The 20,767-nt window shown below is 42.0% G+C and overlaps 1 protein-coding gene across 2 annotated transcripts in view; it reads left to right on the forward strand.

Annotated features, from left to right (window-relative positions):
• aff2 (AF4/FMR2 family, member 2) overlaps positions 1–20,767 on the forward strand; it is a 536,530-nt gene that overhangs the window by 139,318 nt on the left and 376,445 nt on the right. For both annotated transcript variants that reach the window (XM_060832402.1, XM_060832404.1), the window contains exons 2-3: positions 5,121–5,241; positions 8,070–8,987. In XM_060832402.1, coding sequence (XP_060688385.1) covers positions 5,121–5,241; positions 8,070–8,987 — 1,039 coding nt within the window. The remainder of the gene's footprint in view (positions 1–5,120; positions 5,242–8,069; positions 8,988–20,767) is intronic.

Raw genomic sequence — 20,767 nt, forward strand, 5'->3', positions numbered from 1 at the left:
CTCCCAGATCCACGGGACTGCCTAAATGCCTCTTAAATAGCAGCAGATACAAGGAAACACCACCACCAGTAAGTTGCCCTCCAAATCTCTCACCATCTTGCCTTGGAAGTATTTTACTGCTCTTTCACTGTCACTGGGTCCAAATCCTGGAATTCCCTCCCTGAATATCACTGTGGATGTACCTGCACTGCATGAACTGCAGCAGGGCAGTTTGAATCTGGTTCAGGACAGAGTAACTTGACTTACTGTTCCCCAGTTACCCATGAATCAGATTATCGGTTCATCATTGCATTCTGGAGACTTGACAGCGCAATCATAACAAGACACAGGAACAGTCGTAGGCCATTAAACTCATTGAATATTTCCTGCCATTCAATGAGATAATTCTCAACTCCACTGCCCTAACTTTTCCCCATTCCGTTGTTCCCCTTATGGATTAAAGCCTGTCTATCTCTGCCCAAAATATACTTAATGTGACAGCCTCCACAGCACACTGTGATAAAGAATTCTACAGAGAGAGGAAATTCCTCGTTATCGCTGGTCTTAAATGGGTGACCATTTACTCTGAGAGTATGTCCACTGGTCCTTGACTCTCCCATAAGGAGAAACAACTTTTCCACATCGACCCTGGCAGATCCCCTCAGGACCTTATGTTTCAATAAGGTAACCTGTCATTCTTCTGAATTACAATGAGTACAAGCCCAACCTAATTAACCTTTCCTCATAAGACATCCCTCCATACCTCAGATCAACCTCGTGAACCCTCTCTGGACTGCCTCCAATGCCCTATATCTTTACTTCTTGATGGGGACCAAAGCTGATCACAGTATTTCAGGCATTGTCTAACTAGTACCTTGTATACATTTAGCAAGACTAAAGACCCACATTCCATTTGCCTTTCCTATTACCTGCCGAACCTGGATGCTAGCTTTTTGTGATTTATTCATGAGGACTTCTAAATTTCTCTGTGCTGGAGCTTTCTGCAGTCCTTCCCCATTTAAATAATATTAGTTCCTAAATTCCTTCTGTCAAAGTGCATAACTACACGTTTTCTCACTTTATATTTCATTTCCCAAGTTTTTGTCCACTTGCTTCACCTGTCCGTATCCCCCTGTATCCGTTTCTGTCACCTTTACCACTTGCCTTCTCATTGAACTGACTCTCTCAGTGTAGCAGTGAGTGAGTGATGTTTTTTGATGAACTGAAGGTCCATCTATCCTGTTGTGTTGATATAAAAGATCCTTCAAAATCTTTGGAAGGGGAGCAGGGTTAGATTTTCCCCAATGTATTAGCCAACATTTGTCATCTATCAGCATTTAAAATCTGACCATCTGATATTGTCTGTGCACAAATTGATTACAGGTTTCTTCATTAATATAGCGACCAAGAAATACTTTAATGAGTGGAAAACTCTTCAGGACTTCCTGCAGTTGTGCAGTTAAAGCTTGCTCCAGAGTTCAATCTTTTTATGTGCCTCACTTCAGCATTCATGTGGCACCTTTAATGTGGTAAAGGATCTTAAGGTGCTCAAGAACGTTATGAGAAAATGCTTTGTCTCTTTAGACACTGGGATTTGACACCAGTGAAGATTAGGATTTAACGCTGCATTATTTCAATTCTACCATTGCATTGCCAGCTGCTGTAATACAATCAATTTAAAAAAGGCAAACATTCCCTTATGTACTTGGTTATTAGAAAGGATCCAAATGTTGGTCTAAATCCAAACATATGTACAACATATACTTCAAAGAATTCAACTTGTGTCAACCAAGAGGACAGCAACACTTATCAATGAAGTGACAAACTAATGAATGTGTTCCCAAAAGTATTTTAAATACTTGACTTTGGTAACATGCCCGACCTAATCCTCAGATATATTACTCACTAATTATTGCACTCGATGTTCATTATCCCTTAAATGTAATTCAGTTTCTTTTCAGAAATGTCTGATTGGCAGGCTGCTTGTCTGAAAAGATATGACTTAATGTTGGCAGATCATTGCTCTTAAGACATTCCTTTGATCTATCATATTTAGCAAGTGTGTTAACTGACTCCAGATAAACGTGTTATTGCTTGTTTTGCAACGGCACACAGAAGAACATTGCAGGTACCTTTTAAGCTTGCATTTGTCACTCATCACCCACAGCATTTTCTCGAGTATGTTTATTACAGCTGCCTAATATGTGTTAACATCATTTCATTTTCGTTCACCAATCTTTTGGAATGTCTGTCGGCTGGATCTGTCTGGGGATGAGCTTTTTGTCCCATGCACCGTTAGTTCAATGTACTTCAAAAAGATGTTCTCTGAAGCTCACAATTCTTTAGCATTTTTAAATTGCTACAACGCAAGCAGATACTGACACGATGAGGACAATAGGCTACCTGGGACCTTTAGTGAATGACAGGACCAATAGATGATTCGTTAACAGATGAGAGTTGAACAGCTGCGAAAGAAATGGCGAATAATGCATTCAGAACCTGAGACACTTAGAGTCAAAGAGCTGTAGAGCATGGAAACAAGCCCTTCAGTGTAACCCGTCCATGCCGACCACATATCCTAGATAAATCTAACTTAAAAATCACACAGCGCTGGATTAGAGTCCAACAGGTTTATTTGGGAGCACTAGTTTTCCAAGTGCTGCTCCTTCATCACAACCACCGGATGAAAGAGCAGTGCTTCGAAAGCTAGTGCTTCCAAATAAACCTGTTGGACTATAACCTGGTGTTTAGATTTGAATGGTGCTGGAAAAGCACAGCAGGTCAGGCAGCATCCGAGGAGCAGGAAAATCGACGTTTCGGGCAAATGTTTTGCCTGAAACGTCGATTTTCCTGCTCCTCGGATGCTGCCTGAGCCATTGTGCTTTTCCAGCACCACTCTAATCTAGACTCTGATTTCCAGCATCTGCAGTCCTCACTTTTGCCCAGTTGATTATAACCTGGTGTTGTGTGAATTTTAACTTTGTCCACCCCAGTCCAATACTGACACCTCCAAATCATAAATAAATCTAGTCCCATTTTCCAGCACTTGGTCCATATCCCTTTAAGCCTTTCCTATTCATATACCCATCCAGGGTATATGCTGTAATTGTACCAACCTCCACCACTACCTCTGGCAGTCCATTCCAAACACGCACCACCCTGTGTGTGAAAAGGTTGCCCCTTTGGTCCTTATAAATCTTTCCCCTCTCACCTTAGACCTATGCCCTCTAGTTTTCCCCCAACCCAGGGAAAAGACTTTGTCTACTTATCCTATCTGTGTCCCTCATGATTTTATAAACCTCTATAAGGTCACCCCTCAGCCTCCGACACTCCAGGAAAAACAGCTACAGCCTGTGCAGCCTCTCCCTGGAGCGAGAAAGAAAGAAAAGAACCATAAAGAAAAGTAAGAAAAAAATAAAGTTTTCAATATAACTTTTAAGAAAAATCTCTCATAACAATTCACTACATGAAGGTAGATTTTGAATATTTTAAATTGTTCCCTTTCTGGACAAGAGATGTTGATTGGTATTGCATGAGCAAATGTTAAAGACAATAGTGGGAATGCAGAGGAGGTTCACTCGGTTGATTCCAGAGTTGAAAAGCTTGCTTTATGAGGAGAGATGGAGTAGACTGGGATTAAACTCACTGGAATTTAGAAGAACGAGTGGGGAGAGATCTTATAGAAATATATCAAATTATGAAAGGAATAGATAGGATAAAAACAAGACAGATGAAAACCAGAATGAAGAGGCACCGCCTCAAAGTAAGGGGGATAGGACTGAGCTGAGGAAGAACTTCTTCACCCAGAGGGTTGGGAATCTGTCGAATTCCCTACCCTGTGAAGTAGTTGAGGCTACCTTGTTGAATGTTTTTAAGGCAAAGAAAGATTTTTGAACCGGAAAAGAATTAAAAGTTATGGTGAGTGGGCGGGTAAGTGGAGCTGAGTCCATGAAAAGATCAGCCATGATCTTATTGAATGGCAGAGCCGGCTCGAAGGGCCAGACGGCCTACTCCTGCTCCTGGTTCTTACGTTCTTAAGTCACATTGTTGAAAAGATGCTCAATCCCCGCGTCCTAACTTTCTTCAATATGTTTATTGAACAATTAATGCAGAAATTAGTTTGTGCAAACTCAGAAGCACTGCAATGTGCTCTGAGCATCAGGTTTTGGAGAAGCGTAACACAAGGCGTATCACGTCATCTCTAGAATGTGCTGGCTGATTGGTGTGTAATAATAGCATGCATCGTTAATGTGCTATTGTTTTTCCTCAAGGCATTGTTACAGCTTTTGTTTTGAAGAGCCAACATTGCATTGGAACATGAGAGAGGCACACACCCCATTTATTCTAAAAGGCTGATTACAGTTAAGATGCTTATATAAATGCAAACACTGCCCTTGCAAACAGAACAAAGGGCCTAAATAATCCACCACTAGTTTAATTGGCTGCTGTTTCAAATTAATAATTGACATTTCAAACATTGAAAGAGACATTGCTGTAGTATTTAATCCTCTAAGTGATACAGTTCATTCCCCATTACAACCTTTGTGATCTATTTAGACCTGTTTAAAATACTGGAAAATTTGTTCGAGTTCTTGATGATTTTTAAAATTTTAGCTGATCTGACCAGTGCCTAGATGCCCCAACCTTGCAGTAGATATTAATATTTGTACTTGTGCTGTACAGAATCCAGCAGAGATTGGGGCTTTTCCTTGCAGCAGATATCATCAGTGTGTGCAATCTACTATTTAAATTGTCATCTTGAGTTTGTTCACTAATTAACTGCTACCAAACGCTCATAACAAATCAATGCAAGCTGAATGCACACCAGTGTCCTTTGCTGCTGGTCCCTCATGGGTTGGCACTGCAAGTTGGAGCCTGCCTGCCTCTTTGGGTTTTAAAAAATCTTTCCCGCAATATTTCAAAGGATTTGTGCATCGAACCCCCGCATCACTCCTCGCTTCCTTGACCCACGCCACTCCTATTCTGTGAGTTGAGCTGTTCCTTGTATCGAGGGGCATCACTGCTCCTTGCTCAACAATCGTAAGTTCTTTTCTCTTGTCTGTTGCGTTACTCTGTCAGCTAGGCAGAGCCAGCTTGAGCATACATGTCTTTAACCGCCATCTCCCCCGTGTCTGTTGCAGTCACTACGAGCAGGATCGGAATGCACTGCGGAGGAAGGAATGGGAAAGACGCAACCAGGAAGTCCATCAAGATGAGGACCTGTTTGCTGCAAGCTTTAATCTATTCAGTGAACCCTACAAGGTAGCCTGGTCCAAATGCGTTAAAAGGTTGTTTGTTTAACTTTGGTGTACCTTGGCATATTTGCACATTAAGTGACAGTGATAGCACTTTAATAATCTGCTTTGTTTTGAACCACGCCGTTAATTAATCAATTTGCAGTAATTACTGTTAAACTTGAGCAATGTGAGAGGGAAAAAAAAATCACATCTATAATTTCTAAATTTAGTTAATTGGTGTTACAGGATTCACGCTGACTAAAGTTGTCCTTTTTAGCTTGATGACCAAAATTGTCACTTTTTTTTCAATTGATTTGAAAGTGAGAGGCTCAGAGATGAAGTCCTGATGGACCCAACTCTACAGGGGAGGATTGAGCAGAGATTCAGGCTGGGTCATTCAGGGATAGCAGACCTCTTAATGTGCAAAGAACATTTCCATCTAAGCTGGCCACAGAGGGAGAGCAATTGTGTGTGATGAAAGCACCAATTAATTAACAGTTTCACTTGTAGGTGAGAGGGATAAACTGCAGAGAGAGAGTATAAAAAAGGAAGTGACATGCCCTCCCATGTTGATACTTAGAGAGAAAGATTAATGAATAATGTGGTCTAGCTGCCAATGTTGAGCTGTGGCTGTGGTTGTAAGCAATAGTTTTGACATTGGGATTGTGGGGCCTAACCATCATTTTAACCAAGTACATCCAAGCGGTCAATGGGGAAAGTAAACAGAGTTCCTGCAAAGGAAGTGCTTATCAGACATAATAGCGTGGGGGGTGGGGGGGGGGGGGCGGGGGGGGGGGGGGGGGTGGTATAGGGAGGTGGAGAGAAGGATGTTTGGTTGGGTTCATACAGTCATGCAACACAGAAACAGATCCTTTGGTCCAACCAGTCCATGCCCACCATAATCCCAAACTCAAATAGCGTCACATGCCTGCATTTGGCCCATATCTCTCCAAATATTTCATGTACTTATCCAAATGTCTTTTAAATGTTGTAACTGCACCTACAACTCAGGCAGTTCATTCCACATATGAACCACTTTCTGAGTGAAAATGTTGCCCCTAAGGTTGCTTTTATATCTTTCTCTTATAACCTTAAACCTACGCACCCTAGTTTTAAACCCCCCACCCGAGGGAAAAGACGTTTGCTATTCACCCTATCAATGTCTCTCATGACTTTATAAATCGCAATAAAGTCGCTCTCTCAACCTTCTGTGTTACAGAGGGGAATGTCCTAGAATATTCAGCCTCTCCTTATATTGAGGAAGATCTAATTAACTAATAGCAGGAATATCCAAAGTGCAGAGCCCCTTCTGATACCTCAGATATATGTAAATATAATCTTGTATAGTAAGAACAGCCTTTGGTTTATCTACTGGATAGAGTCAAACTCCAGTGTTTATTTCTTCATACGCTACTGCACAGAACCAAACTGCTTTAGGAGCTATGTATGTATATAAAGATATTTTTATGAATAAAGTGTATTTTTAAAACTTAAAAAAAAATCCATCATGCAGAGCCGCACCCCTGTCAGCTTTTTCAGAGCTGATGGGAACTAAAAGATTCTGCAGGCAATTAACCTCTTTGAGGCTGCACAAAAGCCCTTTGCAGTGACTGAAATTAGTTCTTAGCTCAACAGGAAGTGAAGTGCAGTCAGAAACGAAAGCAAATCATTTTTCTTATTTGGATCATCTTGCATGATTCGTGTGGGATAATCATTTATCAACCAATTGTTCACCAAGATGCCATAAATAGCAGCTTTAGTGTGTTTGTGTCTCTGGTAAAGAGAAGTGTGATTCAGCTACTAGCATGAATTAGACTGCTGAAAACAATGTATTTACATACCCATCATCTGCAAACTCGATCCAATCTTTTCTGATTCTGAGGCTGTCTAGTCCAGTTATCCATTGTAAAACGCTGTATTCCTTGTAAATGAATGAGGTGCCACACAATTATTTTTATATTGTGATTGAGTATATTTGCAACACATCTTCTAAGCTTTGATCAATAGAGGTACAATGGCGAAAATGGCATTTTATTGATTGCAGTATAATTGCTTTATTATACATCACAGGGCAGATAAATGCCGTTTGCAAATTTATTTTAAATTGTTTTTTCTCTAATAAGTGCAGTTTTTGCAGCCAAGTGTTTAATGTTTAACTTGTTCCTCCCAACCCTTAGTAAGGTTTAAATGCCACTATAAAATAGGCTGGGGGAAGAAAAAAAATCAAAGATGGGTTAATTGAGTGTAAATTCTGAAGCCTTTCAGCCTGCAATCTTCAAAAGGGATTGTGCTTTTTTGGCCAATGCTGCGAGGGGCTAAGTGGAATGACCTTTTAAAGAATTGGCTTGCCATCTCGATGTAATCAGTAATGTGGCAGAAATGGTCCCTGTTCTGGCTCTGAGATCATTTTGTTTCAAACGTAGAGTTGGCTTCACCCAAATTAGATTATTTTTGTTTGATTTCAGGCTGCTAGGTTTTATTTACTGACCAGACATAATCAAGGGGAGACAACATCACCTCATGATTGCAGTTGGTAGCTTCCTTAGCCATTTTCAGAGTTTTAAGGCTCAATTGTACCATGCTGGACTGAAGTCACAAGTGTTCCAGGATGGGTAAGGGCAGCACCTTCCTGTCTTCCCCATTGGGACACTGGTGAGCCACAAAAGTTTTTGGAACAACCTCAAAAACAATCACATTTATTAATTTTTGGTAACTGTGACTCAATATGTCAAATGCGAGCAAATGTATCGAATATCATTTGGCGACTGTGCCGTGTTGTCTATTATAAGGATTCTTTGTTGTGCTTTTAAAATAATTACTGTTTAGTCTTGTATGCCGTCTAATTTCTTTCAGACCAGCAAGGGTGATGCTCTTTCCAATCGTGTGCAGAGTACATTAGGGAACTACGATGAAATGAAGGACCTGTTAACGAATCGCTCGAACCAGAGTCACCTCGTGGGGATCCCCAAGTCGTTGATTCCACAGACGCCTGTCGAGAAAATGGAGCAGAGTTTCTTCACCGAACCCAGAGCCAAAATAGGCTCATCCCACCAAAGCAGTAGTCATTCCTCATCATGTATGCCTCCACCTTCTTCCTCTTTGTCATTGAGTTCAACATTGCTGCATGGGCACCAGAGCAGCAAGAAATCCCGGATGGACTGGCCTCGTAGTGGCCATGGTTCTGGGAGTGGGCACAGCGTGCAATCCATAGGCCAGTCCGGCAATCAGCAGAGCCGAGGAAAACATGAACAAGCCCAGGACCGGTACGGTGACCTGTATAGCAATCAGACTGAGCAGCACAAAAATGATCATCAGGCTATTGTTGATGATTGCGTTAAGTCACAGTCACCTAGTCCCAGTACCACTTCCCGTTCCAAAAGACACAACCATTCCAAATCCAGCAGTGGGGATCATGCCTATAAAGAGAGCTGCCATGGAAAGTCTCCCGTTGACAATGACACTGCTCTCCATTCTGCGGGATCTCCAGCTCCTTCAACATCCCTGATACCCTGCAGCAGTGCAATCTCCGCTCAGAATTTCCCTCCTGGACTGTATTCTAAGTCTAGCATGCTCCAACAGAAACCCACTGCTTATGTGAGACCAATGGATGGGCAAGACCAAGTTCCTATCGAGTCTCCTGAACTAAAGCCACTAATGGAGATGGATGATGCTTTTAGCAGCCAGCTGTTTGGCAGCCTTCTAGATGGAAAGCCCAGCACAGCAAGTACTAAGTGCAAGTTACCAAAGCTGACAATCCCTCAACCTGGTGAGGTAAGTGGGCCCCTCACTACTTTCAAGCTTAAAGTAAAAACACAGATAAAAGCAGAATACTATTAGTTTGTTTTAGAGCAGCAAGATTATATTTTGGCGAAGTGTGATTGGCATTATCTTACTGTAGGGAAGCCTATTTAATGTTGGGCATCAATCGGGCTACATCAGAAATGGTTACAGTGAGGAAGTATAATGCATGTAAAGCTGAAATGGTTTTTGATTGACCCAATTTGAATCCCTGGCATTTAGTTGAAAGCACAGAGATTAATAGTAACTTGGGATGAACCATTGATGAGTCAGGTAAAAACAATGACTGCAGATGCTGGAAACCAGATATCTGGATTAGCGGTGCTGGAAGAGCACAGCAGTTCAGGCAGCTTCCGAGGAGCAGTAAAATCTTTTGCTAAATGCTATGCAGTGCACAATGCTTATCTTTTTGTCTACATATCACAGTAATGTTGGTAACAGGAGCAGACTATTCAACACCTCAAGTCTGCTCCATTCTTCAAACAGATTATCCATCTCCAGTCCAGAGGAACCTCGGTTATCTGAAGAACACGGGTGGGGAGTATTTTGTTCGGTTAATCGAATCCTGGATAATTGAATGCCAGTTAACATAGTTTAGCCAAGCATTGGGACAATGCAATCTTGTCAGAAAATCTGATATTCAGACAATCGAATGCCGGATAATCGAGGTTCCCCTGAATATGTTGTTTTTCTGCCTTTTTTTCTTATCCCGTGTTCTCTCACCCAACAACATTAGCCATAGGAATAATATGCACACCTAAAAGTCTACTTTGGCTGTCAGAACCCAAGGATATAAAATAATGTACATAAATGCAATTGTTTTCTTTCTTGATAGTTTTAAAAGTTACAGTCAAAAAGAACAATTTCATTGCAGCCACTATTTACAAGTAACTTTACTGTTTTATCAAATTCATTTTGCGATTGAATTGTAGTCAATGCTGTAGATTATTGAAGGTAGCACTTCATTTGTGAATAAGTATTTTTGGTCGATCTGAGGTAATTAAAGTTGTTATGTAAATGCAAGATTATTTTTCTCTTGTTCTTTGAGACAAGAAAGACTCTGAGATGTTTGGAGTTGCCAGTTATCCATGTTCCCATTGGCAGGGAACACATGTACAAGTCATGAAAAGGAAATAGATCAACTGCTGCCACTAGCTGTTGACTTGTACCCTCAGTTATAATGCCCTAATCCTTTGAATCCAATTGTATGATGAAAGTATTCATCCAAAAATACTTGTGAAGAATCTTAATGTTTCTTTAACAGCTTTGCAAACTGCAAATACTACTGGAGTAAAATCATGCAGAATAAATCAAGGCATTACAAAGTGACCCTTTCAACACAGATAACAGTGTGAGAGAGATTATGAAGCATAAGTGCACTTCCCTGCAACGTTTCAGTGATTTAGACTGAACATTAATTCAACTCTTATGAGCCCTTGCTCTTGCCCTGAGTATTGTGGTTTACATATCAACTGGTACTTTATCTTTGTGCAAGTGAAGGGCTAACAATACTTCTCTGTTTGTAATAGAATGCCAGCCTCTTTATTCACCTCTGGCCAACAAAAATAGGACTTGGAACTTGGGCTGGAGGAGCTGTTGCCTTGGCAGTTACACCAACCACTTGTGTAGTTACTATTCACGCTTCATGTCACACTATACAGAATGTGCTGTGTCACCTCTTTGAGACAGGATGTCATATTCCTGAACATTGTAAACATCAGTGATTGTATCATGTGTAGAAACATATGTCAGAGTAATGTGTCAGCTCCTCCTTGTTGGATTGATCCTATAGTGAAATATTACCAGGGAGGTCGAATTCCTGTCGTCTGTCTGGGTTGGGCCATAACGTTGTGGATTCATTATTTGGTTTAATTATCATTTTTTTTGGGTTAGCAATTTCACAAATGTATGAGGAATAAACATAAATTGACACTTTATTTTAAAAAACTATTTTACAAAACAGTAATGGACAGTTGAATGGTGATCATTACCATTGATCCCAAATTAAGAAAGGACTTGCATTTAGATGGCTCCTTCTGTGAATTTAGAACTTCCTGAAGTATTCTTCAGCCAATGGAGAGTGTTTGATGTGTGTGGGTGCTCTCATTTATTAAATTCTTTTCATAAGATGTGGATGTCACTGGCAGGCTAGTCACAGTACCCATCTGTAATTGTTCAGCATAGTCGCTCAGTGGTTAGCACTGTTACCTGACAGCGTCAGGGACCTGGGCTTGATTCCACCCTCAAGTGAATGTCTATATGGAGTTTTCACACTCCCCCATGTCTGTGCTGGTTTCCTCCCACAGTCCAAAGATGTGCAGGTTAGGTGTATCAGCATGGGAGTGACAGGGCTACAGAGCTAGGGTAGGGGATGGGTCTGGGTGGGATACTCTTTGGCGGGTCAGTATGGACTCAGTGGGTTGAGGGTGCAGGGATGCTAGGAATTGCCCTTGATCTGAGTACTTGTTTGACTAATTAATGAGAATGACATTGCTACAGGTTTGGTTTAAAATGTGGGCCAAACCAGGTAAGGATAGCTGATTCCCTTCTCTGAAGTACATTTAAAGAATCAGATAGGATTTTACAGTAGCCAGTAATAGCTTCAATGACTTGCTTTCAATGCAAGGTTTTATCAATTGAAATTAAGTTCCACCAGTTTCTCTGGCAAGATTTGAACCCATTTGGCCCAAAGCATGGCTTGGCTATCTAGATTTGTAGAATTACCACTGAGCCACCATCTCCCTCTGTGTAATGTGTGTGGCAATTTTGACACAGTAGGGAGCCACAGGCACGAATGTAATATGGGAGAGACCATTTCAGAGTGAGTTGAGAAGGAATGTCTTCACCTAGTGAGCCTGGGGAATTCTGTGCCATAGAAAGCAGTTGAGGACAAAACATTAAATATAGTTCTTAAAACTGAAGGGATCAATAGGTGTGGGGAGTGAATGGGAACAGAGTAAAAAGTAAGTATTGAAATTTGCAGAAGTTTTGTCCTTTAATGTACATTCACATGTAACACGCTTTCCCGAAAACCCCATAGGGTCTTTGCCTACTCAGCAGATGACTGGTATATAGCAGATACCTCATCTACTGTGTCTGTTGCTCCCAGTGTGGTCTCCTTTACATTGGGGAGACAGGACACCAAGTTGCAGGGTGGTTCAGGGAACATCTCCTGGACATATGCACCCAACAACCCCACCACCCTGTGGCCGAACACTTCAACTCCCCCGTCCCACTCTACTAAGGATATGTAACACTTCGGCCTTCTCCACTGCCAAATCCAAGCCACCCGACGCCTGGAGGAGAAACACCTTATCTTCCGCCTTGCGACCCTCCAACCACACGGCATAAATATTAATTTCACCAGTTTCCTCATCTCCCCTCTCCACACCTTATCCCAGACCCAACCCTCCAACTCGGAACCACCCTCTCGGAACCACCCTCTCGAACTGCCCTGCCCGTCCATCTTCCTTCCCCCCATCGGCTCCACCCTCCTCTCCGTCCTATCACCATCAACCCCTAGCTTCATTCACCTATCACCTTCCAAGATACATTCCCCCCCGCCCCACCCCCATCCCATTTATCTTTCAGCCACCTTGGGCTTCCCCCCCGCCACCACCACCCCTCCGACAATCCTGATGAAGGGCTTATGCTCAAAACGTTGACTGCCCTGCTTCTCGGATGCTGCCTGACCTGCTGTGCTTTTCCAGCGCCACACTCTTTGACTCTGATCTCCAGCATCTGCAAGCCCTCACTTTCTCCCGGTTTCTAGTAGGTGTCTAATGTTGGCACTTCTAAGTTTCACTGATCCCTGGAGTAGGTTAGATGAGCCATATAACCCTTTTCCTGTTCACCATTTTCATAACTTTGAATCTTTAGATTTGTTCATTATCCTGCTCCAAGAGTACTCAAACCCTGGAAAAGAAAAATCCCATCCCTTAACAATGGGCCATCATCGAAAAACACCACAAAATGTCAGAAATGTTGCGGAAAAATTACATGTCATCGCTGAATTACTTTTGGAGTGTTGTCCGTATTTGTGTGGGATGTTAAAGAGTTAGTAATCTTAAAAACAAAATGCTGCAGATGGTGAAAAATTGAAATGAAAACAGCAGGTGCTGGAGAAATTCAGATCCAGCAGCATCTGTGGAGAGGGGGAAACAGGTAACATTTTGAGTAACATGATTATTTTTCAGGCTGTTATATTTCTTGGCTGTGGACAGGGTGAGGGTTCATAACAGGATGAGGGAAGGGAAAGAAAGTGTGTTTACTCAGGGGTATTTTTTATTCTTTCACGGGTTGTGGGCTTGGAGGGCAAGAATAGCATTTGTTATCCATCCCCATTTACTATGACTGAGAATCTTTTTAGACCATGTCAGAGATCAGGATTTGGATTAGTGGTGCTGGAAGAGCACAGCAGGTCAGGCAGCATCCGAGAAGCAGCGAAATCGACGTTTCGGGCAAAAGCCCTTCATCAGGAATAAAGGCAGTGAGCCTGAAGTGTGGAGAGATAAGCTAGGGGAGGGTGGGGGTGGGGAGAAAGTAGCATAGAGTAAGAGCTTCAGGGCAGAGGAAATGACCTGGGAGTTGCAGTGGGAGAGGGACTCCCTGAGATTCTTGTAGAGAGAGGAAGAAAACTTCTTCAAGGCAGGCATCCTTGCAAGAGGACTCGCAGTAGGGTTAAAATCAACCAGGTAAAAACAATGACTGCAGATGCTGGAAACCAGATTCTGGATCAGTGGTGCTGGAAGAGCACAGCAGTTCAGGCAGCATCCAAGAGATCAGTTGTGTGTTCCCTAGACACTGCGTAAGGATGTTAGATTTCCTTTCCAAAAGGGCATGAGTGAATCATGTATTTTTAGGACAGTTGATAGCTTCACTATTTGAGACCAGCTTTCAGCTCCAGTTATTACTAATTCATTGGGTTGGAAACAAGGTGACACGGTGGTTCAGTGGTTAGCACTGCTGCCTCTCAGTGCCAGGGACTCAGGTTTGATTCCAGCCTTGGGTGACTGTCTGTGTGGAGTTTGCACGTTCTCCCTGTGTCTGTGTGTGTTTCCTTTGTGTGCTCCAGTTTCCTCCCACAATCCAAAGATGTGAATGCCGTGCTAAATTACGCATAGTGTTTTCGTTAGGTGCATTAGTCAGGGGCAATGTAGAGCAATAGCATAGGGGAATGGGCCTGGGTGGATGACTACTTGGAGGATTGGTGTGGAGTTGTTGGTCCAAATGGTCTGTTTCCACACTATAGGGATTCTATGAAAGTCTATGAGCTGGAATTTAACCCAGTGTCCCCAGAGTACTTGCCCAGGCTTCTGGATTATCCATCCAGTGACATGGCCAGCATCATGGAAACTTTGAACTGAGGTCTGGCCAACAACAACTCTTCTCAAATCAGGGTCCAGATTGCAGACAACAGTGAGGCTTTCAATTCTGAGAGTTTACACATGTGTTAAGCACTGGTATCAAGGTGTAAGGAACAACTGCTGCAAAATAGATGTCATGAACAGCGCCACCTCATTATAATTAAGTGCCGGTGCAGGTTGGAGGGGTCTGTTATCATGTTCCCATTCCTACTATTGCCATCTTCTTTTACTTGTCTCAATTCAAGTATGATTCTCAACTTAAAACCATGTCTACCTTACGAGCAAGTGTTCTGTGGAAAGGACAACACATCGTGAGATTCCTGTTTCTGGCCAGAAAGTGGATGATCTGGTAAATCTACTCCTTTTAAGTGATTAGTTTTTACACTGGTGATTTGTGATTGGCTAACCATCTTCCACTACCTGCGTTTGGTGGGAAAAATGATCCGTTTTCTTCCAGGGGAATTTGCTCTTGTTTCTGTCACAATTTGGTGAATAATATTGCACTTTATTTGAACTTCTGCATTTGAACTTTCAAATTAAAATCAAGAATTGCGATGAGTAGAGACTGAGTTTCTAATTAGACTCTGTAGACTGTTTACAGGGCACCTGGACTTTATACATTGTGAAATAAGGATCACAGAGTCATAGAGTCATAGAGATGTACAGTTGGAAACAGACCCTTCGGTCCAACCCATCCATGCCGACTAGATGTCCCAACCCAATCTAGTCCCATCCACCAGCACCCGGCTCATACCCTCCAAACCCTTCCTATTCTTATACCCAACCAAATGCCTCTTAAATGTTGCAAGTGCTGATGAATATACAAGCTTCATTTGGGGTTAGGAGTACAGTTCTATATAATGTCAGATTTTAGCAATACCCACTCATGTCAAAAGAATTTACTAACCTCAATTCACTCTTTGAATAGATCAACTTTGATTCTTTTATAAAATGAACTATAATGGGCCGTACCACGTTATTTTTCTCTAACTCCCTCAGCACAGTAGCTTTTTCCAAGCATAGTGCAGTATGTGGTATATCATGTTTTCATGTGAATAAGGAGACAAAATCACTTTCTTTATGAAAAGCACCAGAAAATCTATAGAGAGAGAAAAGTTTTGTATTCATACTGTGCTCTTCTCATTCTTAGGATGTTCCAATAATTATTTGCAGTGAGCTCCTACAAACAGCACTGAGATAATTACTCAATAATTCGTCTTTTGATGTCATGATTGAGGGAGAGATTCTGGGCAGGAGACTGCTCATCTCAGAATAATGTGCTGAGAATGTCTCCAATTAGAGTTATAGAGTCATAGGGATGTACAAAACAGAAACAGACCCTTTGTTCCAACACGTCCATGCCGACCAGATATCTCAACCCAATCTAGTCCCATTTGCCAGCACGTGACCCATATCCCTCCAAACCCTTCCGATTCATATACCCATCCAGGTGCCTTTTAAATGTTGCAATTGTACCAGCCTCCACTACCTCCGCTAGTAGCTCATTCCATACACGTACCATCCTCTGCGTAAAAAAATTGCCCCTTAGTTCTCTTTTATATCTTTCCCCTCTCACTCTAAATCTAACCCCCTTAGTTCTAGATTCCCCCACCCTAGGGAAAAGACTTTGTCTCTTTATCCTATCCATGCCCCTCATGATTTTATAAATCTCTATAAGGTCACCCCTCAGCCTTCGACACTCCAGGGAAAACAGCCCCAGCCTGTTCAGCCTCTACCCATAGCTCAAATCTTCCAACCCTGGCAACATCCTTGTAAATCGTTTCTGAACCCTTTCAAGTTTCCTTGAACCATGACAGCAGACGGTGGGAGCTTGAGACTCATGTCCGTTCCAAAAAGCAATATTTGCACCAAGAAAGCATCTCCTCATATGACCCAAGATATTTGCCAGTGAGATTTGAAAGCACAACTTTCTGATGATGAAACTGCATGTTACTGTCCCTACTGCATTCATCACACAGACATGAACATTTGGGCCTGTTTGGATGTGAGTTCCTGTCGTAAGTCCTGTCCGCAGCTTAGATCTCATGATGGAAACCATGATCATCTTAGTCACTCTGGTGTTTTACAGAGTATCTCGAGATACTAATTCAACTTGCACACAGTATCTAAGACGACTTTGGTTATGCATCGTGCTTGATAATTGGACTTAAGATAGGTAGCCGTTTCCATACCTTCTGTTTCATTGTGTGGGTGACACAGTGGAATTCTAACCTCTTAGAAAAGGGTGAATTAGTTCACATGTGACCTTACCCAGGAAAGGGGAACAAGAGAGCACCCTAGTGATGAAATCTATGCACTGTTTCGAAAACGTGCAATTTCCCCACAAACGTAAACGCCACAACAGCGTACAGTCACAAACAGCTGGCAGCAGATCATGCTGGTGAGTAAAGTATTAATATTTACCATTTCTTAATCTCTCTCCTCTCCATGCAGCTTGCTAGATTGACAAGAACCATCTCTCTTGGGTGCCGGTTATGTCAAAGTCAAATCTGTAGCATTTCAAAATTACCTTAAAGTGGAATAAGAAATGTTTGGCTGTGTTCTTTTGTTTTGTATCTGCTTATATTTTGTGAGGATTTTGGTGTGTGTGTGTGTGTGTGTTTCTGTGTCAGACTTGCTAAACATCTGTGTTACTGCAGGTCTGGGATATTAAGTAATCAAACCTGTTACATTGGAATCCAGAGAAATAATCCAACCGTTTGAATCATTTCTTGTGTTTAAAACTCTGTAGAGCAAAGCAATGATTAAAGGTGCAGTTGAAGATTCGATGGGTTTAAGACAGATTAATAAGCGGAAGCCCTGACAGCTGTTGTGGGTATCAGGAGTAGCATTTTGACTTTGAGTCGGAAGGTTGTGAGTTCATATCCCAGCCCAGAAGCTAAAAGCACATAATGTAGGTCAGCATTTGTAGTCATTGACTGAGAGAGTGCTGCATGGTTGGAGGGGTAGTTTTTGACATGAGATGTTCAAACTGTAGACTTACCAGCTGCAAGACCCAGTAGTGTTACTTCAAAGAATGGGGCACTTCTCCCCAGTATCCTGGTCAATACTTTTCTCTCAAACAACATCATAAAAACCAGATGATCCAGTCATTATCACATTGCTATTTGCAGGACCTTACTGCGCATTTCTCATCTCACAATGCATTCCTAAAGTACTTCCTTGATTGTAAAGTGCTTTGGGATGTTCTGAGGTCATGAAGGTTGCTGTATAAATGCAAATTATTTCTTTTCCTCTCAGATGTTACAAGCTTTATTGATGTTCACACACAAAAGAAAAAGAAGAATCTCTCAATATTGCGATCAGCAGTTCCAGGAACAGTTTGTGTTCTGACAGTTTTAAAAAGCAGATAATGCGCCGATTGACTTCCTGCTGTTGGTCAAAGCACAGATTACTGTCTGAAACAAGAGTGCAGTTTATTGGTAGATTAATATCTACAATTTGTATGTAGTGCTTTTCAAAATACATAACAGTTTAGGAAGTAAAGGGAAACAATGTGTAGTTATTAGTCCCCAAGGATTCAATTGCAGAGCAATTGTGTTAATAGTGTTTAAAATATGCAAATAACTGTAAAACTAGGCTTCTAAGTGTGCGGGAAAGGGGCACTTAAAAAGAGGTTGGTGTGTTCAAAGTATGCCATCTGAGAGAACTATACAAAGGTCTATTTATATCTACAGAAGACTGATTGCAGATGGTGTTTAGTTAGAAGAAAATGAAAAAGTTTATTATTATATACAGTTTTCGCCAGTTTGCACTACAGATGTTACTGTTTATTTTTACTTCAGGAGAAAATTTGCTGCTGAACATTTTTCCTGCCTCAGTACATTTTGTCAATATTAACTCTTCAATTACAAATAAACACCAGGCGTATGAGAGCTAGATTGCATATTGACAAAGTAATCAGGAAGAATATTTTGGGCACTTTGGGATCTTAGCCCTTTTTTAAACAAATCAACATTAAAGAATAAAAGTTACACAAAACTATTGGACATTTCCTATAACACGATACATGAGGGTGGTCTTCAGTTCTCCGTGATTTAGACTAAAATATTCATTCACTTGACAAGGCCATGGAGCTAGGTTTTACAAGGAGGGGCCCTGTCCCAATACCTAAAATGTCAGGGGTGGGGAGAGAGAGTGTACTCTTGTTTCTCCAGAGACAGAATGGGAAATGATAGATCCTGCACTTTAAGGAAATTCCACATATTCCTATGGGACATGGGTGGTGTTGACTGGGCCAGTATTTATTGCCTGTCCTTAGTTGCCCTTTAAGAAAGTGGTGCAGAGTTGCCTTCTTGAACTGCTGCAGTCCATATGCTAAAGGTAGACCCACCATGCCCTTCCGGGGGTGGGGTGGAATTGCAGGCTTCTCACCCACTGACAGCGAAGGGATGGTAATATATTTCCAAGTCTTGAACTGGGTTGTAGTGAGGAGAGAGGAGAAAGTCAGATGTGTTTGCTGATTCCACCCTTAGATTTTCAGTAAAAGATGAACAGTTTGGCAATGGGCCAACTGTTGGCAAATGGGATTAGAATAGTGAGGTGGTTGTTACTTGACTCGATAGTCCGAAGGACCTTTTTCAGTGCTGTTCTTATCAATGGAGCCAGCTCAGTCATTTGCCATGACTTCAGTGATAGCCCTTTCCAGCACCACTTCATTTCTGGATTCTGAAACTAATCAGGCTTGGTGATTAGTTTCTGCTGCCTTCCAATGTGTGTCATCATCATTCTCTGTAAGACACAGGGAAGTATCAGTAAGTGTCATGCAGTTTATGCCACCATCATAGTTGAATAGCTTTTCTTTTGTATTAACTCACAGGACGAGGGCGATGCTAGCTAGGCCAGTATTGATTGCCCATTTCAAGTTGCTCAAAGGACAGTTAAAAGGCAACCATCTTATGTCTGGAGTCACATGTCGCCAGACCAGGTAAGGATGACCGTTTCCTTCCCTAAAGGACATTAGTGACCCAGACGGACGGGTTTTTCTCAACAATTGACGATGGATTAGTGGTCATCATTAAGCTCTTCATTCCAGATTTTTATTATATTAAACATCCTACCATCTTGCCATGGTGGGATTTGACCCCATGTCTCCAGTACGTTACCAGGGTCTCTGGATTAACAATCCAACTGTAAAGCCACTAGGTCATCACCTCCCTCATTGCCTTGTGTGCAAGCTGTTTAATCACCCACAGTTCCCATGTGGATGAACATCATCCTTGATTGTGAGACACTGCTTCGGAAGGAGGAGGAGCTGACAGGCAGAGGGGCTGGAGTGGGATTGGATGGAGAGGGAAAATATTGGGTGGGGGGGGTTGGCGTGGATGCACCAATGGGTGCAGAAAGAGGTACTCTCCCCCCACTACTGGCCATCTGATTGAGCAGTGAAAAGACAATGAGTTGCATGCTATGAGCAAAATCCCAGTTATGGTGGGAGGAAGGTTTAACGGCCTCATTTTGCACCAGATATCAATATCTGCCCTGTGGGTGATAACATTGAGGTGGGCAGTAGCAAGTAGGCATCTATGACATTGCACCCAATTCTCTAGCCCCCATTTGCCAGCCCGGGAGATTTGTGAAATGCAGGCTCTGGTCGATGGAGAGGCCATCTTCAATTTGGGCTCCACTGGATGTTCCCATTTTTAAAAAAAAATCAAGTGTTGCACACAGGAAACTAATTGGTTTGGTCAGTGTACAAACACTTTCAGTGTGTGGTTCATTGCATTTAGAACTGCAAAAGAAAATTAGCAAATATTTGTCAATAAAGAATATTAACAGCTGCTTAACAATTAGCAATTGTTTTTAAAAATTGACTATTTGACCCATGAAGTTTGGGGCAACTTCCTGTACATGACTTGGCTTTGTCCATCACAACAATATCTCAATTTCACAATGTTTCATTGTCAGTGATGACCTTTCTTATAGTTTGAAGTTACAAAAGGTACTATGGAAATGCATGTTCCTTCCTCCTTAACTGGCATTTCCTAACCAACCTGTTCATAGATACTGTTACACACTTCTGAGACAGGTGAAACTTGAAACTGGGCCTCCTCTCTTAGAGGTAGGGACTCTTCCACTGCATCACAAGAGCCCAGATACAGATACTTGCTAATCAACTTGTTCAGAGATGTTATTGCACATTACCGGAGCAAGTGGGATTTGAACCCAGGTCTCTTGCCTCAGGTATGGACTGTACCACAAGAGTGCCATCCTTTCTGCTTTCTGTATTGACCACAGTAATCCAGAGCACCAGGAACTCATCTTGTTCATTGGTATAGTCTAAGGAGGGTCAGCATTGCATGTTTAGTTTTTGATCACTTGGGTGGCGCGGTGGCACACTGGTTAGGACTGCTGCCTCACAGCGCC

This window comes from Hemiscyllium ocellatum, chromosome 11 (assembly GCF_020745735.1).
Source record: "Hemiscyllium ocellatum isolate sHemOce1 chromosome 11, sHemOce1.pat.X.cur, whole genome shotgun sequence".
In the NCBI taxonomy this organism is placed as follows: Eukaryota; Metazoa; Chordata; class Chondrichthyes; order Orectolobiformes; family Hemiscylliidae; genus Hemiscyllium; species Hemiscyllium ocellatum.